At 48.5% G+C, this 15,034-nt stretch overlaps 1 protein-coding gene across 4 annotated transcripts in view; it reads right to left on the bottom strand.

Annotated features, from left to right (window-relative positions):
- The window catches only part of SHANK3 (SH3 and multiple ankyrin repeat domains 3), a 390,143-nt gene that overhangs the window by 90,169 nt on the left and 284,940 nt on the right, over positions 1 to 15,034 (bottom strand). For all 4 annotated transcript variants that reach the window (XM_066992893.1, XM_066992848.1, XM_066992765.1 and 1 more), the window contains exon 16: positions 2,240 to 2,322. In XM_066992893.1, coding sequence (XP_066848994.1) covers positions 2,240 to 2,322 — 83 coding nt within the window. The remainder of the gene's footprint in view (positions 1 to 2,239; positions 2,323 to 15,034) is intronic.

Raw genomic sequence — 15,034 nt, 5'->3', positions numbered from 1 at the left:
TCAGGGTGCTGAGCAAAGGTGCTGCCTCACTGCTGCCCCTTGCTCCATCCACTCGACTCGCTGAGGCAACAGCTGCGGGCAAACCCCGCGTCAGAAAGCTGCACATCATCTCCTGCAGGGATCCAGGGATAAGCTCTGCCCAAACGCTCCGCTGGTTTGACTGGGACCTGGCCTCCCCCGGGTGCTGGAGGCAGAGGGGGACGCGGTGGGCTGGGGAGGGCTGGCTCCCCCTGCCTGGGATGCAGCCGGTGGGGCAGTGTCACACGGATGGGCAAAGCCGGCTTGGAAGGAACCAGCACGACTGCCAGAAGCCGTGCAAGATTCTCACCATCCTCTGCAGCATGAAGTGCAGCTTCCCTTGAGGATCATCCAGCTGTGTCTCACTTAACCAGCTCCTTCCCTCTGCAGGGACTTTGCTGACTCTGCTCCCTCCCGTTCCTGGGCTCCTTCTCCAGACCACCCCAAGAGACCTGAAGTGCTTCGCTATCTAAATGAAGCGTGAGCAGTGTCGGCAGGTGGGGCCAAGCCAGAAGATCCCAATGCTGTTTCCAGATTAAAGCCCCCAGCAGCAGGAAGCTCGAGGCTGAGAGGCAGGGAAGTGAGGGGGTGACAGAAGCGCCACAAGCCCCTCTCCGCCAGGAGGGTGCTGCTCCCCTGGGGCATCGGCAGACACACGGGCACCCCCGCCCCAGGCGGCGGCACCAGAGACCGCATCCGTCCTGCGGGGGCTTCCGAGACGCGGCCCCTGCAGCCCTGCCGAGAGCCCCTGCAGCAGCGCCAGGCTGCGAATGCCTGAGCCAGACCCCGGCCCCACACAGCCTCACGCCCACTGTCCAACCCGCCCCAAGTCCGCTCCCTCAGCCTCGGCAGACAAAGGAAAATACAGAGCCTGCAGACGTTCGGAGGGCAAACACACAAACAAAAATGGAAATAGGGCACAATTTATCCCTTTTTGTCCTAACACGACAGCTGCAAGTCTGATCCGGCAAAAAAATGGATGCCATTTTGAGCCCTGAAGTTTCACTCCACATTACACAGACCGATGTGAGCAGTACATGGACAGACACGTATGTCACATATTTAGGGAAGGGGAGAGACAGGGAAGGAGAGAGACAGCGACCATATTCTGACTGGAACACAAACACACCCACTGGCACACGGAGCCCCCTCGAGACACGGGCAGAACAAAGGCAATTCAGGAATCCTGACAGAAAATCACACCCAAGATTTAAGTCCAAACCGCAACGATCTCCAGGCACACGCAAGTCCAGGAAAGGTGCAGCTCTACCAGAGGAGCTGGCAGCCACTCATTTACGCTTTCCCTCCCGCATCCTGCACCCTACATGCGGGGAAGGGACGGCAGCCTGCGCCGCTATGCCTCTGCTGCCAGCAGCTGTATTTCAGACCCCCAGCCTCTGCCGTGCCTTCAGCCTGGAAATGCAGGCGAGAGGACCCCCAGCCTGAGGGGGACCTGCCCCCCATCGCAGGGGCTGAAGCCCATTCCTGGGTGAATGTGAGCACATTCATTAACAGTCCTCAAGGGACTCTTTTTTTGTAGCAAAAAGATCAGTTTCTTGAAACAGGAGCCACAGAAACAACCGGGTCCAACGTGCCGGTTGCCAGCGCTCAGGTATTGCAGGGCTGTGCAGGTGAAGCGTGCCCCGGGCACCAGCAGAGGCTTGCTGGCAGCACAGGGGCCGAGGCAGAGCTTCCACCAGCCTGCCCTCGTGCTGGGGCTGAGCCCCAACACAGCCAGGGCCCCCAGGAGGACCCCAGCTGTACACACTCAAAGAACAGTGAAAAACTTCAAGCACAAAAAAAAAAAAAAAAAAAAAAAAAAAGCCGTGGAGGACACCGGCCCTACCCCATGGGGCTTACACCTGTACCTGGAACGGCAGATGCACTTCATACACCCAGTAAATCGGCAGAAGTGAAAACTCTTACAAATTCAAAGCTACAAATACCAGCATCTGCACCAGAAAAACACCCCAGAACGTTCAAGAGATGCACATTTACCACGAATGGCATTTTCTGTACAATGCACGTACCCAGAAATAGACTGCACTCACACTGCCTAGCTGTCAGAGAAGGAGAAAAGAGATTCCCTCAGGAGACCCTGATGCACAGGGCTCGAGGGCTGCTCCATGCAGCCAGGGAAGCAGGGTCCGGAGCGCTAACCGAGGTGACGAGACGGAGCTCTCCCCCAACCCCAGGACCAAGTGAAAGAAGCAGCCCTTACCTTTGGCCCCTCGCAACACAAACCCGAATCCCTCATGCTCCCTCTTCTGCAGCACGGCCGTCTTCTCCTCAATGATGTAGTCACTGGGCAGGAAAGAGCACAAGAGAATGATGCTAGGGTTAGATTTCAGCACCATGCTGCCAGGCGGAGGTGGCCTTTGTGCCTGTGACAAGGAGACCTCTTCTCATCGACTGTTTCATCTCAGCAAGGAGCTGGGAACACTCTGCTTCCCTCCCTCCCTTGCCCAAAGTCAGAACAAAAAGACGAAAGCTACTTTCCCTCAATATGTAGGTGGAGGGAAGCCCTGGCTGCCTGGATCACCCTTCTGCCCACCGGTCCCCTTCTCAGTCACCTGCATACGCATGCAGGGAGCTTACTGATCCCACTTGGGCTTCCCTTTAAATGATGCCCTTAACATGGAACTGAAGAGTGGAGCGCCTGAGCAGAGGAGGTGCGGGGGGAGGCAGCCATCCATCCATCAGGGAAGATGCTCTGAGACTTTCCAGTTGCCTCTTGTATGAAAAAATTAGATGCCTGACAAAAGGAAAGGTGCCTCTTTGGTAAGTTTCCTGGGAGAGAGAACGGCAGAGTTTATATCCTCATCCCGATGCTCTGATCTTCTCTTAAAATCCCCCCCCTCGTTGCTAAGTAACGGTCTGTCATTAGAAGAGGGGGGATGCATTTCATTGTCCTATTTTAACAAAGCCGCTCTTCCCTGCCCTCAACAGCAGCTAGCCGAGAAGAACGGAAAAAAATCCGGTGCTGGAGAGAGAGGAACGGACGCGTGGCTCTGAGCAGCCCCCGGGTGCTGGCGGCCCTTCCAACCAAAATCATCCACAGGCTCCAGGAGAGGCGGGGGGCACGGGGAGAGGGCTTCTCTCCGCAAACGGGAGCTGAAATGCAGCCCTGCAAATCCCTCCCAGCAGAGCCGCATGTCTGACATCAGAGTGGAATTAATCAGGGACCTCGGTCCCGCTCGGCAGCACGGCAGGACGCGTTACGCGCCGCGCCACAGCCCGGGCAGGCAGAGGGGGACGGGCGGCGTGCGGCGGCCCCCTGGCCGCACGCGTGGGTGCCGGGCCCCCGACCCGCAGGGAGGGCACGGAGCGGGCACACTGCGGCACGGCAGCCCCACGGCCGCCCCCCTGCCCCGGGTGTGCCGCAGGGAAGCGGCTGCGCCACGCCGGGACCGCGCGTCCACGGCAGGGGTGCGGGAGCCGCGCTTCGGGGCGAAAGAGGGGCTGCGGGTGCTGCTGCACGGGCCTGGCTGGCGGCCCCGTCCTGTGCACGCTCCCCCAGACCGGGCGCACCTCTGCACCCTGCCCATCTGCAGCCCCGCCTGACAGCGATGCCTCTGTGGGCATCGCCACCCGCTTTTTGGTAGAGTTTTATGAATGCCGTTAACATCACAACGGTCTCTGGCTCTCCTATCGAGACAGGTGGGCAGAGTCCTTTGTTTTCCAAGACCAAGGGAAAGCGATCACAGAAGTCAATACATGCCAGGGCCGCAGGTACCAAGGCACTCTAGGAGACTCAGGAGAGATGCTGTCCAACAAAATTAACACAGAACTCAAGCCTAAACTCCTTGGACTTCCCTGTTATTTCACTGTGTGCTCTAATTTTGGACATCCTTTGGCATTACACATTTAAAAAAAAAAAGGGGAGGTATCTATAAACCCATCACTTCATGCAACGAAGTACCTAGGTGTGGACAAAATTCAACAAAACTATGTGAACTGCTTTAAAGGAGGTGGCTGCTGTCACACAGTCATCCATTTATGTCACATTTTCAACACATTGCCTGTCTTTCAAAAGCAGAGCTGGTTATGCATATGCTCCCTGACACATGTAAAACTCTCCCTTCTACAACAAAATCCTCTCTTCCAAGTCTAGCATGTCCTACTGGAAACAGATTCATACCTGCAACGCCCAGAAGAGGCCATTACGGGAGAACGATTCTCCTGTCCACCTACGAGCAGCCAGACAACCTCAAACCATGATTCCTGTATCAAGCCTTTACCTTCTCCTTGAGCCGTGGCTTACTGTCTAGGAACAGAACTAGACCTAAGACATTTCACATCCAGGGGAATATCCTCCCTTTTCCAATGGACACGTCAAGCCCCCGTAGATGCCCTGCGTGAGATCTTAACCCTATACCATGAGAAATTCTGCCACCTCTACTAGCATGCGTTTGTGCAGGTGTATGTGCAGGAGAAGGAGAGAGAGGTAAAGGCAAACAAATGTTCTGTACAAAATTGTGGTTTTTATTTTACCTAGTGGTGGGCCAAGTGCCCAACTAGTCCTGCTGTGGTTGCTTTATCAATGAAAAAGGAATCCATGATAAAATTCTGTACTTCTAATTCTTCCATAAGACCTCTGTGGTTGTTTTATCCAGACGATAAACTGAAAAAATTCTTGACAAAACCACTTGTATCCTGTATAAGTATGGTTTATGCAGCCTCCAACAATCCTCATCTACCAAGACTTCCTCTAATAATGTACACCTTTAAACAAGTTCAGCCCGCTGCTGCTTTACCAAAAGTTACTTTGCAAAAATATTTCATTCTTTCCTCCACCTCTGAATTAAACCTCCACCTGCAAATAAACCGGCAAGAAGCATCTTAATTCAAAATCTAAACTTGTCAGAAACAATAGGAAAACTCCCCAACATGCTTCTTTCTGTCTCTGGACGCTCCGACAGTAAGTATGTAGAGGCACCTGTGGGTTTTTTGGAAATGTTGGACATTTATTTGTTTTAGCTCACTCCCCTCCTCTGTGTCTTTCACAGAGGGATTTACAAAGTTTGATTTGCAAGGGGGATCTTGCAAGAGCACTCCCAGTTTAAGTCCCTCTGGAACCTGCAAACTCTTTGCCTATTGCCATTTATCTCTACAAACACCAAAAAAAGCCTCGGGTTCATAACTGACTACAGTAAAATCCAGTGGACACCTTCACTTTTTGATATAACCACACTAAATAGTTCTACAGATAGATCTATATAAAAAGTGAAATAAAAACCCACTAAATTTTTGTGAACTAGAATCATGGGGGAGTAGAAAGTCACCTGAGATGCCACTGATTGACACTGCTAGAGCTCCAAGAGCTGGAAAAAGAAGCAAAAACCAGCCTGGGGAAGGAGGTGAAGCAGTGCAATCAAAGATCTGTGATCATGTCATACCAAAAAAGTAACCTGAATTACTCATTTCTTTATTTTTGTCTAAATAAAAATAGGAACTTTCAAAAAAATGTAGTGAGGAGTTATTTGAATTTTAAAATATTTGACAAAGATTAAGCAAAATAGTGATTTAATACTCTTGGGTCATAAATGTTAATCAAGTTATGATACCTGATGGAAAACAGCACCTCAAGTTCACTGCCAGATGACTGTGCCCTACATGTAACCGGTAAATGAGTAAACAGATGAGCTAGTGTAACGACACAGAGGCGTCAGAGCACGGCCCTTCAGAGCTGCTGCTTGAGGCAACGCAAAGCCTGATGGATGGTCTCGCTCCTGCAATGCCAGGGTTGGGCATCAGACCTCCTTCGGCTGGTTTACCTTTTACTGAAACCAAATTACAGACAGTTAATGCACTTGACCAGGGCTAATTATTTTAGTAAATTTGTGACTGTTTAGAGAGACAAACCTAATAGATCAAATGAACAATTACAAAAAAATAGCAAGGTTATGACTGGACTAAATAGCTACAATTAACTCCAGTCATCCTGGTAACACTGTGATGGCAAAGATGAGCTCTGACTTAAGTGGAAAAAACAGCAATTGGAGGAATTCAAATTTTTTATTTTCCATTGTCTGGGCCGGCTGAAGTTCTCTGAAAGTGCCTGGGGAGCTGGTGGAAAACATCTGAGAGCTATGATGGATTGTTCTGAGAACTTGCATGGGATGCACGACACTCCAGAAGATCTGAAAAAGGCATCATGCGCATCTTTAAAAACAGGCAATAGAAAGATCAAAGGAAGTATAAATTGAGGTAACTCATCTTAATTCCCAGGAAAACTCTAACAAACAACACAACAGTTTAATAAAACATCTAGAAGAAAAGAAGGTGATAAATCCCAGGTGGCACGGATTTGAAAGAACAAATTGTGCTAAACTGACCTAATTTCTGTTTGAACATAGTAGGTCTCATGAACATGGGAAAGGCAGTTCTGTGATATATATCTTGATGCCAGTTAAACACTTTGAATGCTCTCACAAGACATTCTCACAAAAAGCAAGGGGAACATAAACTGCTGCACGGTGAGTAAATAGCTGGTTTGACATTTTTCACCGTTGAACTGGATGGAAATATAAAGTGGGATTTAAAAGCGGGTCTGTCTTGGGACAACCTCAGTGTCTTCACCAATGACTAGGATGTAATAGGGAGTAAACTTAAACTTGCAGAGGGTCCTAACTCGAAGGACAGCAAAATGTTGGAAGAGGGGACTTGGATTCATGTGGTACCATCACTGGAAAAATGGCCTGAAAAATACTGGAGGAGAAAGGAAAGTTCAAGGCACTAGGCAGGAACTATGAAAAGAAAGGCAGAGGCTGCAGAAGGACCGGCTGGACAGCCAGCAGGGAAAGCCACAAATACCACTTCGGACTCAGAAGCATCAGCTGCAGTGTCACACCGGACAGACTGGAGAAAAATAAGCAAGAGTGCTGTCTAAGATCTGACATAGTCCTTCTGCCCTGCTCCATGCAGCAGTAGCCTTGGGAGTCATCGAGTTAAATGTGGGCGTATATAAAACAAGCACCCACAGTGAGCAAGTTGCTCCAGGCTCCTTTTAGACTCAATGGAGATCTGTTCGGTGAAGTCAATGGAGCTGTGATTCATCCCATGCTGAAATGACCGCCTACATTTTGTCAAATGAATGGCACCCCTGGCTTCACTGACTGCACACATCTGCATCGACTCTCAGGGAAAGCCAGGGCGATGAGCTCAGACACCTACATGGTAGACACCTACAGCGAAGTGATGTGAATCACATTCCTGAAGTTAGATAAAGAGTACCGCTCAGCTGTCCGGTTGCCAGCACCACACTTCCAGAAAGATGTGGGTCAACAGGAAAGAGTCCTGAGGAAGACATCTGGAAGATAAAGGGCCCAGGAAACATAGCCTGAGGAAAGACCTGGTTTGATGTACTGACTCGATTACTCCCAGGAGAAAATGCTTAAAAGGTGCCACACCGCTTTTCAGCAGTAATGATGCATGCTGAGGCACAGGAACAGAGGTGGTGGTGGAAGGTCACTTACAGGGAGCTTTTAGGTAAATCCTCCTCAGGAATAATTTAAGGTCAGCTGAGCCTGATGTAGGTGGAAGATGAACCACACTAGGCCTCTCCCAGTAAAAACCTCACACACCATGACCCACAGCCAGGCAGTGACACAGCAGTGTAATTCTGCTCAGGTACCTTGTGCAGAAAATGTCTGATGCAACAGAAGGATGATTTATAGCAATGATGAGTAACTGGGCCACAGACCAGTCTCTGGCCACAGCAGTCCAGGTCTTCGTGGACAAACTTTCTTCTCTGCCCCAGAAAATTAAAACCAGCACACAGAGCAGCTCTTTCCAAGCTGCATTTCAGAAATTGCCTCTGACGAGAGCCGGCCTTGCTCTATAACTGGGATTGTCTGGGAGTTGGCCCAGTTCAAATCTATCCCGCGGAGCAAGCTAGCAATGAAACAGCATGGATGCCTACGGCACATCCAGGCCTAAGGCCTCCTTCCTCACCCATCTCACTTCCCAGGGCTGGTGAAGCTTTAGGGAAGGCGATCACCATTAGACTTGTACACCAAACACTTAAGTTTCTAGCAGAAATCAACAGGATACGGGCATGTGTCCTGGAGGCCTGGGATGGACTGGGCACATCGCTATTGAGCGGTTTGCGAGGTACAGCATCCCTGGCAGCAAGGAGGCCGTGGAGATCTACCCAGGCCCGAGCGCTCTGCAGAGGCAGGTGTCACAGTCCTGCTCTGCTGTGACACGGGCAATAGCCAAAGAGTAACACGGCTGTACTGGCTCTGTTTGAATACAAGAGAAAAAGAATGACCCCAGCAGGTCAGACTAAGCATCTCATCTCAAACATTTACTGCCAGCAGAAGCCTGGGGAAGAGTAAAGGAGCAGGTGTCCTAAGTGTACTTCTGTCCCAGAAGAGCCTCCCAGCCCCTGAGACTGGCAGCCAGGGGACCTGAGCAGTAATATCAGAGTGGAACTGGGAAAAGCCCTATCCTGAATAGAAAAATAATCCACTTAAAACTCCACGAAAATGGATCATGACATCTCTGGAAATGCAGGTGACAGCGGTGCTTCTGTAATGAAAGCAAAGGACACCAGGAAATGGAGAGGGGGCCAGAAAGGAGCCTATTTATGCTTGTAACTGATCCTAAGGCACTGATTATCATCAGTAACATTTTCTGTTTAATTCAGTCAGGAGGTAGCTCATTAAAGGCACTGATTATGAACTACGTCAAAAGCAAACTGACACATGAAAAGCAACTCTTCCCCCAGAAGAAACCACCTTCCAGCCACACACACACACACACACAATTTGAAAGTGCAGCAAAATCCCAGGAAGGATGTGTTGTTTGAGATCACATTCCCTCCTGCATTGGTCAAACGCTTTTCAGCCATCAGTTAAAAACCCCAAACCACAGCTGTTCAGTCCTAGACGAAATGTCGGCTTTGAGAACCAGAGAAATTCTGAAGATCAGATATTGCAGAAAGTGAGGAAGACGGTTAGGAAAAAGTATCACCTTCCCAATTCAAATATGGACAGTTTTCACAGGGTATTTTCAGTACTGGAAGCATTTTATTTAAACACACCAAACTAGTAACTTCTAGGAAGTTAACCAAAACATTAAAATAAAGCACCTCATTAAGGGAATGAGAAGTCTACGATACATTTCACCTGGACTTCAAACCAACAGAGATAATGAGAAAGCTGTTAAGACCTTGCTGAAAAGCAGTCGAGTCAAGGAAAAGAAGCCATCGCAGAGACACAGAAAAGGTAAGCCTGTGGAATAATCAGGCTGATATTAGTGCTGGCAGAAAGAAGCTATTTGTCCCAAATTTTTCTCCTCACTTGCCAGAAAAGGCGTTGCAGCTGGAGAGGTGCTGCTCTCCAGCTCCCTCTCACTGGGTGTGCTCTCCACCAGACGTGCTGAACCCGACGCTCCGACAGTGACCACGGGACGCGGACCAGCGAGTGTGGCCCCAGGCTGCAGAGACGAGATTCATCATCCGCTGCCTTCCAGCATCACTTCTTCGGCAAGCGGTGGAAAATGGTGTCGACTAAAAAAGGAGGCAAAGGCAGGCTCTCATGCATGCTTAACGCTGCTAAATTACACCTGTGGGAATTCTGCTCCACAGAAACAGCGTTGTTCAGAGCTGACATCGGAGCCACTCGGTTGTGCAGATGCACAGAGAGACAGACAAGGTAACATGCAACGGCATCTCAAGTCTTAAGATGTATCGCTAGCTCATGAAACCTATGCTGCATATATTTAAAGGGGAAAATCGTCACAAACAGGGACGTTACAGTTAGTGGTATCACTGGCTTCAGTTGCTGCATGTACTGAGAAAAAATAGATGACATCTAAAATCTCCCTTTGCCTGAATGTAAGGAGATTAAAGAACATTATGTCTGTGTTTGTCCAATATGTATTTATGGAAGAACAATGCATATTTCTATAAATAATAAAAACAAGTCATAGAAAATCCAAATTCTGCAATGTGGATTTATCCTATCCTCAGCAAAGGAGACAGATGGAGACTGTTTAAGGACACCGTGCTGGAGACACAGTGCAAATACATTTTACAGATTGACAAAGAACAGAAAGAAGCTGGCATGGCTAAACAGCAGGGAAATGGAGGTTATAAAAGACAAGAAAACATCCTTCTTAAAGCTGAAACCATGGCCAAGTGAGGAACAAGGAAAGAATTGTAACTCTGTCAGGCTAAATGTAAAAACAGTTATGACAGACCAAACATAAATCTGTGGAACAATTTGCAAAAGGCATCAAAACTAATACTAAAATCAGTTTTCACACACATATGAAGCAGGAAGCCTACCAGAGAACCTTTGGGGTGGGACAGTCACAGTGCCAAAGCTCCATGCAGGGTACAAGGCCGTAACAGACACCTGAACAAAACCCGACCTTCGTGCTGTGGGGAGGTTTTCCCTTCAGAAGCACAGGGATTCGCAGACAGATCCAAGGCTGAAGCGCCTCTGCAAGAGGCCATGGAAAAAGAAAAAGGGTCACGGACCGCCAGGACTAGACTGCAGACAGCCAAGGTCCTGGAGCACCCTGTGGCCGGAAGAGCGGCGCTCGCCGTGGTGTGCGAGCTCCAGCGGGGCCGGGCTGGCGGGCGCGTGGTGCTGGTGGGCGCACGGCGCCGCTTTTTGCAAGACGGCAGCAGAGGGGACAGCTCCAGGCCTGTGATGGCAACACTGGGCACGACTCTAGCACTGGGATACAGCAGCCAGCCAGCACACGCAGGGGTACATCCCAGCATCACAGCTGGGAACGTTAACGCAGCGTTTTAAGAGAACACCTTGCCTCTAATCTTACTGCAGTTCCCTGAGGTCATACATACGGATGCAGAGAAAGGAGGTCCCTCCCAGCCTCTGCGATTCAGGGATTCTCTGGGATGTGTAGATAGCGGGGATGAACCAAACTTATGGGGGTGCAGCCAGCCCCCTCAGGAAGCTGTCATGGACCCCCAAAATAACCAGTGCAGAACAGCTTGTGTCTGCACCATTCGAGCACCCCCCTTTGAGCCCAGTGCTTAGGGACGTGCGTTGCATGAGCACAGCACAAGGACAGGCAAAGGTGTTGGAGGCTACGGGGCCTGCCAGGATTGTGCTGGTGGATCGTGCAGAGAGGAGGCAGCTGAACTCAGCGGTCTCACAAAGAGCACCTTTAGGAAGCGCTAGCTTGAATCAAATCGCCCCAGCACCACAAGCAGGTTTTGTTGCAGACATGCAATGGGCCAACACTGCAACAGAGCAAGGGGTAAACTGACACGCAGCCAGAGAGAATGGCCAAAGACAAGGGCCTGGGAAAAAAAGCATAGATACAAGTTATTTGACAAGAGAAACTTAACTGAAGTCAACTTCCAAAACCATTTGACAAAGTCCTTCACTAAGATCTCTCGAGGAAGCCATGAAGCCATGTGATAAAAAGGAAGGTTCTTACGTGTTCAATTTATTAGAAGGTAGAAAATTACAGGATTTCACATCAGATGAAAGGTCAGCAGTGGAGTCTTGCAGGGAATTGGTGCCAGGACTTAAGCTGTTCAGCATAGCCCTAGACCACTTATGAGAGAGGAATGAAAGGCAACCAGGTTTTCTGATAATGCTGAACTATTCAGAGTATTAAAGATGAGGAAAACTGTGAAGAACTGTAGAAAGATCTTCTGTCATTGGGGTTAAAAATCTAAGATGAAATGTAATGTTGAGAAAAACTGAGGCACAAGGAAAAAAATTCTCTCCTCATACATAAGATCCCAGGCTCTGAGATGACCATTACTAACCAGAATTAAGAACTCTGGGATATGGTAGACAGCTCAAGAAAAATGTCACCATAATGTCCTACAGTGGCCAGGAACTATTAGAAAAGAAAAGTGAATTAGACAGAGAACCATTATATCACTGGCACAGCCGAAGTGCCCCCACACCTTAAATACTTGTAGTTGCTCTGCTCTTCCCACTTTGGAAAAGAATACAATCAAACTCAAAAAAAAAAAAAAAAAAAAGAAAAAAAAGAAAAGTTTCACAGATTTTTGAAAGTATGGAAAGTTTTTTTTGCACAAGGAATGGTGCAGCTTAGTACTGCATAACCTGGAAAAAACACAGTTCAGGGGAAATAGTTCTACCAAATCCTGAGTGCTGTGGAGGCTAACTTTATGATCACTCTTAGGGAGCTCTGCAAAAACCCTTTCCAGCTCACAAACCACACACCTGCACTGAAAAGACACTTGGCTGCCATATGTACTCTGCTACTCTGAGTGTTTTCTTTTAGGAAAGCCATTTTGCATTTGGGAAGAAATATGGCTCTAAAGAGTCAAAACCACCACACCTAAGCCACTTCTGAAACCTTGCTGGTAGGAACTGCAGGAGCAGCAGGCTTGCACAGAAGACCCAAGCAAACTCCTCAGACTGCTGGAGTCGCTCACTGCAGTCTCTGGTTGCTTTGACAATGCACGCAGAACCGTGCAGTTTCTGAATCAACACCTCAGACAGCACTGAAGCCTGGCTGCCCGTGGCCTGGTGAGGAACGTGTCAGCGACGGGACTGGCTGGCCTGCTTCGTGCTCTGGCAGCTCAGATGTTTTAAGTGATTCACATTGATAGCTCTGTTCCTGCAGACCCTAACTGGAGAAAAACAAAGCAAAACAAAACAAAACAAAGCAAAACCCCTTCACACATAAAACAAAAGGTAAAACCTCAAAAAGACCCAAGTATTTGATCGTACCTGATAGAAAGTCAGAGCTTCAGCTGCTGAAGAAATGCTTAGAGCGCTGGCAGCCCATTCAAAAGCTCTCATCAGCTACTGTCTGGTTTTGGTCATTGCTGCATCATCATTGTAAAAATTAAATCAAGAAAACTCATTGCAAGCCCTTCCTGGAGTAGATAATTTGGGCTTCATTTAACCTCTCCTAACAACTCGACTCTATCCACACATACTCAGAACTTCCACGTGTGAGTCGAGTTGCCAAATATTCTGATGGAGATCACTTGTGTGACGGAGTAGAAGGGACAATGGCTGTTAAGTTTGCACAGTCTCCTGGCTTCCTCTTGTCTGGCAAAAACAAACTATACTTTGGACAGATCTTTTAGAACCTTTAGGAATCAACTACGACACAATCCTCATCTCAAATCTTTCTTGCTTTATCCTAGCAAATCCTAGTAAGGCTGGATTAAACAATTTGCACTTTATCTGGGGTATGTACTGGCTACAGTTTGTCTTCCCACTGGAGCAAAAGGAGGAGGAGCAGTGTGTGCGGCGTGTGGTAACCTTGTCACCATCCTCCCGCTATTGGAGTGCAGGCAGCTTGCTGAGAAGTCACCTGTTTGGTGGCATTAGCAGCACACAGGACTTCTGTCTCCTGCAGCATCTGCGCCATGGGCAGCGCAGGTCAGCGGCACAGCCCTGGCTGTCGACTGGTTCTCCTGTGCAGGGCTATCAGTACAGGCCATGCCTTTAACCCCTGATTTATTGCATCTCTTGGTGTTTTCTCAGACATTTCCACTGATACTTTATTCAGTCATGCCACCCTTGGTATTTCTCTCATTGCATAAAGCTGCATCATGGGAGGTTCGGACTGGGCGTTAGGAAAAGGTTCTTCACCAAGAGGGTGGCAGGCACTGGGACAGGCTCCCCAGGGCAGTGGTCACGGCACCGAGCCTGCTGGAGTTTGGGAAGTGTTTGGACAATGCTCTCAGACACACGGTCTGATTTTCGTGTGGTCCTGTGTGGAGCCAAGAGCTGGACCTGATGATCCTTGTGGTTCCCTTCCAACTCAGGATTTTCTGGGCTTCTATGATTCTTGCAGTTTCCACACCAGGACTCACCCAGTATCTGGGAGCCCTGTCCTCCTGGGCAGCAGCTCTGGCATGTGTCGCAGGATGCTGCTGGTTATGTCGACCAGCTCCCTCTGTGGAGTTGGTCATGCTCATTTTGATGAAAAAGAAGTGATGGAGAACAGCAACTAATCCGAGGTCACTAGATGTCAGGCTTTCTTGATACACACTCGCCTAATGAGCTGATCGTGTTCAGGCAGTGCTTCAGCATTGTAATACTGGAAGCTGCTGCACGCTGTACAGTCTCCAGTCTTGCTCTCTACGTTATTTAATGGTAATGGTTACGTGACCCAAGATATGGGCACTGTTTCTTCAAATCACACCTCTTTTCATTAAAGGTAAATCCAGCTCCTTGTAGCTGCAGTCCTTTAAGATATCATCCTCATGAAGCTCAAAGGTAGGGTCCCAAATCACTGAGATAATTTGTCTTACCGCCTTTTGAAAGACATTAGATTCGCAGGATACTTGAAACAGTACAAAAAGCAGCTCATGACCCCTAAGTGGAGCAACGAATGCAATGGGAAAATGCTTTTGCTGGAACGATGCATTGATTTCCAATTTGCTGAGCAGTTCAATACCTTGCAGCCTGGGGAAGGAGTACCTGGTTTTCACACACTTACTGGGTATTCGAGTCTCCCACTCTTACTGAAATATCAGTGCACAAGCACATGACCTCAGAGTACCTTGTTTTGAGGGCTGTGAGCACACAAAAAACTCATCAACTGATGCAGTAGCTTGCTTGAGGGTCATACGTTTGAACTGATTTTCAACAGCCTTCGTCAGTGGAGATGGTACTTAGTAAGGGGCATTGTGAAAAATGTTTGAGTAACCTTCTCAACTTGGGTCCTTTCGTATTGTTTCAGTTTTTCTTTGCTGTTTTACAGACAGAGCATTTTATTGTACAGGCTGTATTCCTGCAACTTGAGATTTGGCCAATTTAGTCCTAATTTTCTAAGAGCTCAATAGCAATTATTTGATTTCTCCAAGAGTACAGATGTCATGTGTGCAGCATCTTACATTACAGCTGCTTCCTTGCTGTTCTGACAGTTCACAGGGATGACTTCTCTTGCAAGCAGACTCTTGTCATCAGCTGGTTCAGGAGATGAGTCAGAGGAGACCTTTAAAATTTCTTGGTGAAACCATGAATGGCTGTGACCACCTCGAAGTGGCTTTTTATGTGTCAGACTATAAAATCTCCACATTTCA

This window comes from Anser cygnoides, chromosome 1 (genome assembly GCF_040182565.1).
Source record: "Anser cygnoides isolate HZ-2024a breed goose chromosome 1, Taihu_goose_T2T_genome, whole genome shotgun sequence".
Lineage (NCBI taxonomy): Eukaryota > Metazoa > Chordata > Aves > Anseriformes > Anatidae > Anser > Anser cygnoides.
The sequence above is the reverse complement of the archived record's forward strand: the minus strand, read 5'-3'. Positions and strand labels throughout refer to the sequence as shown.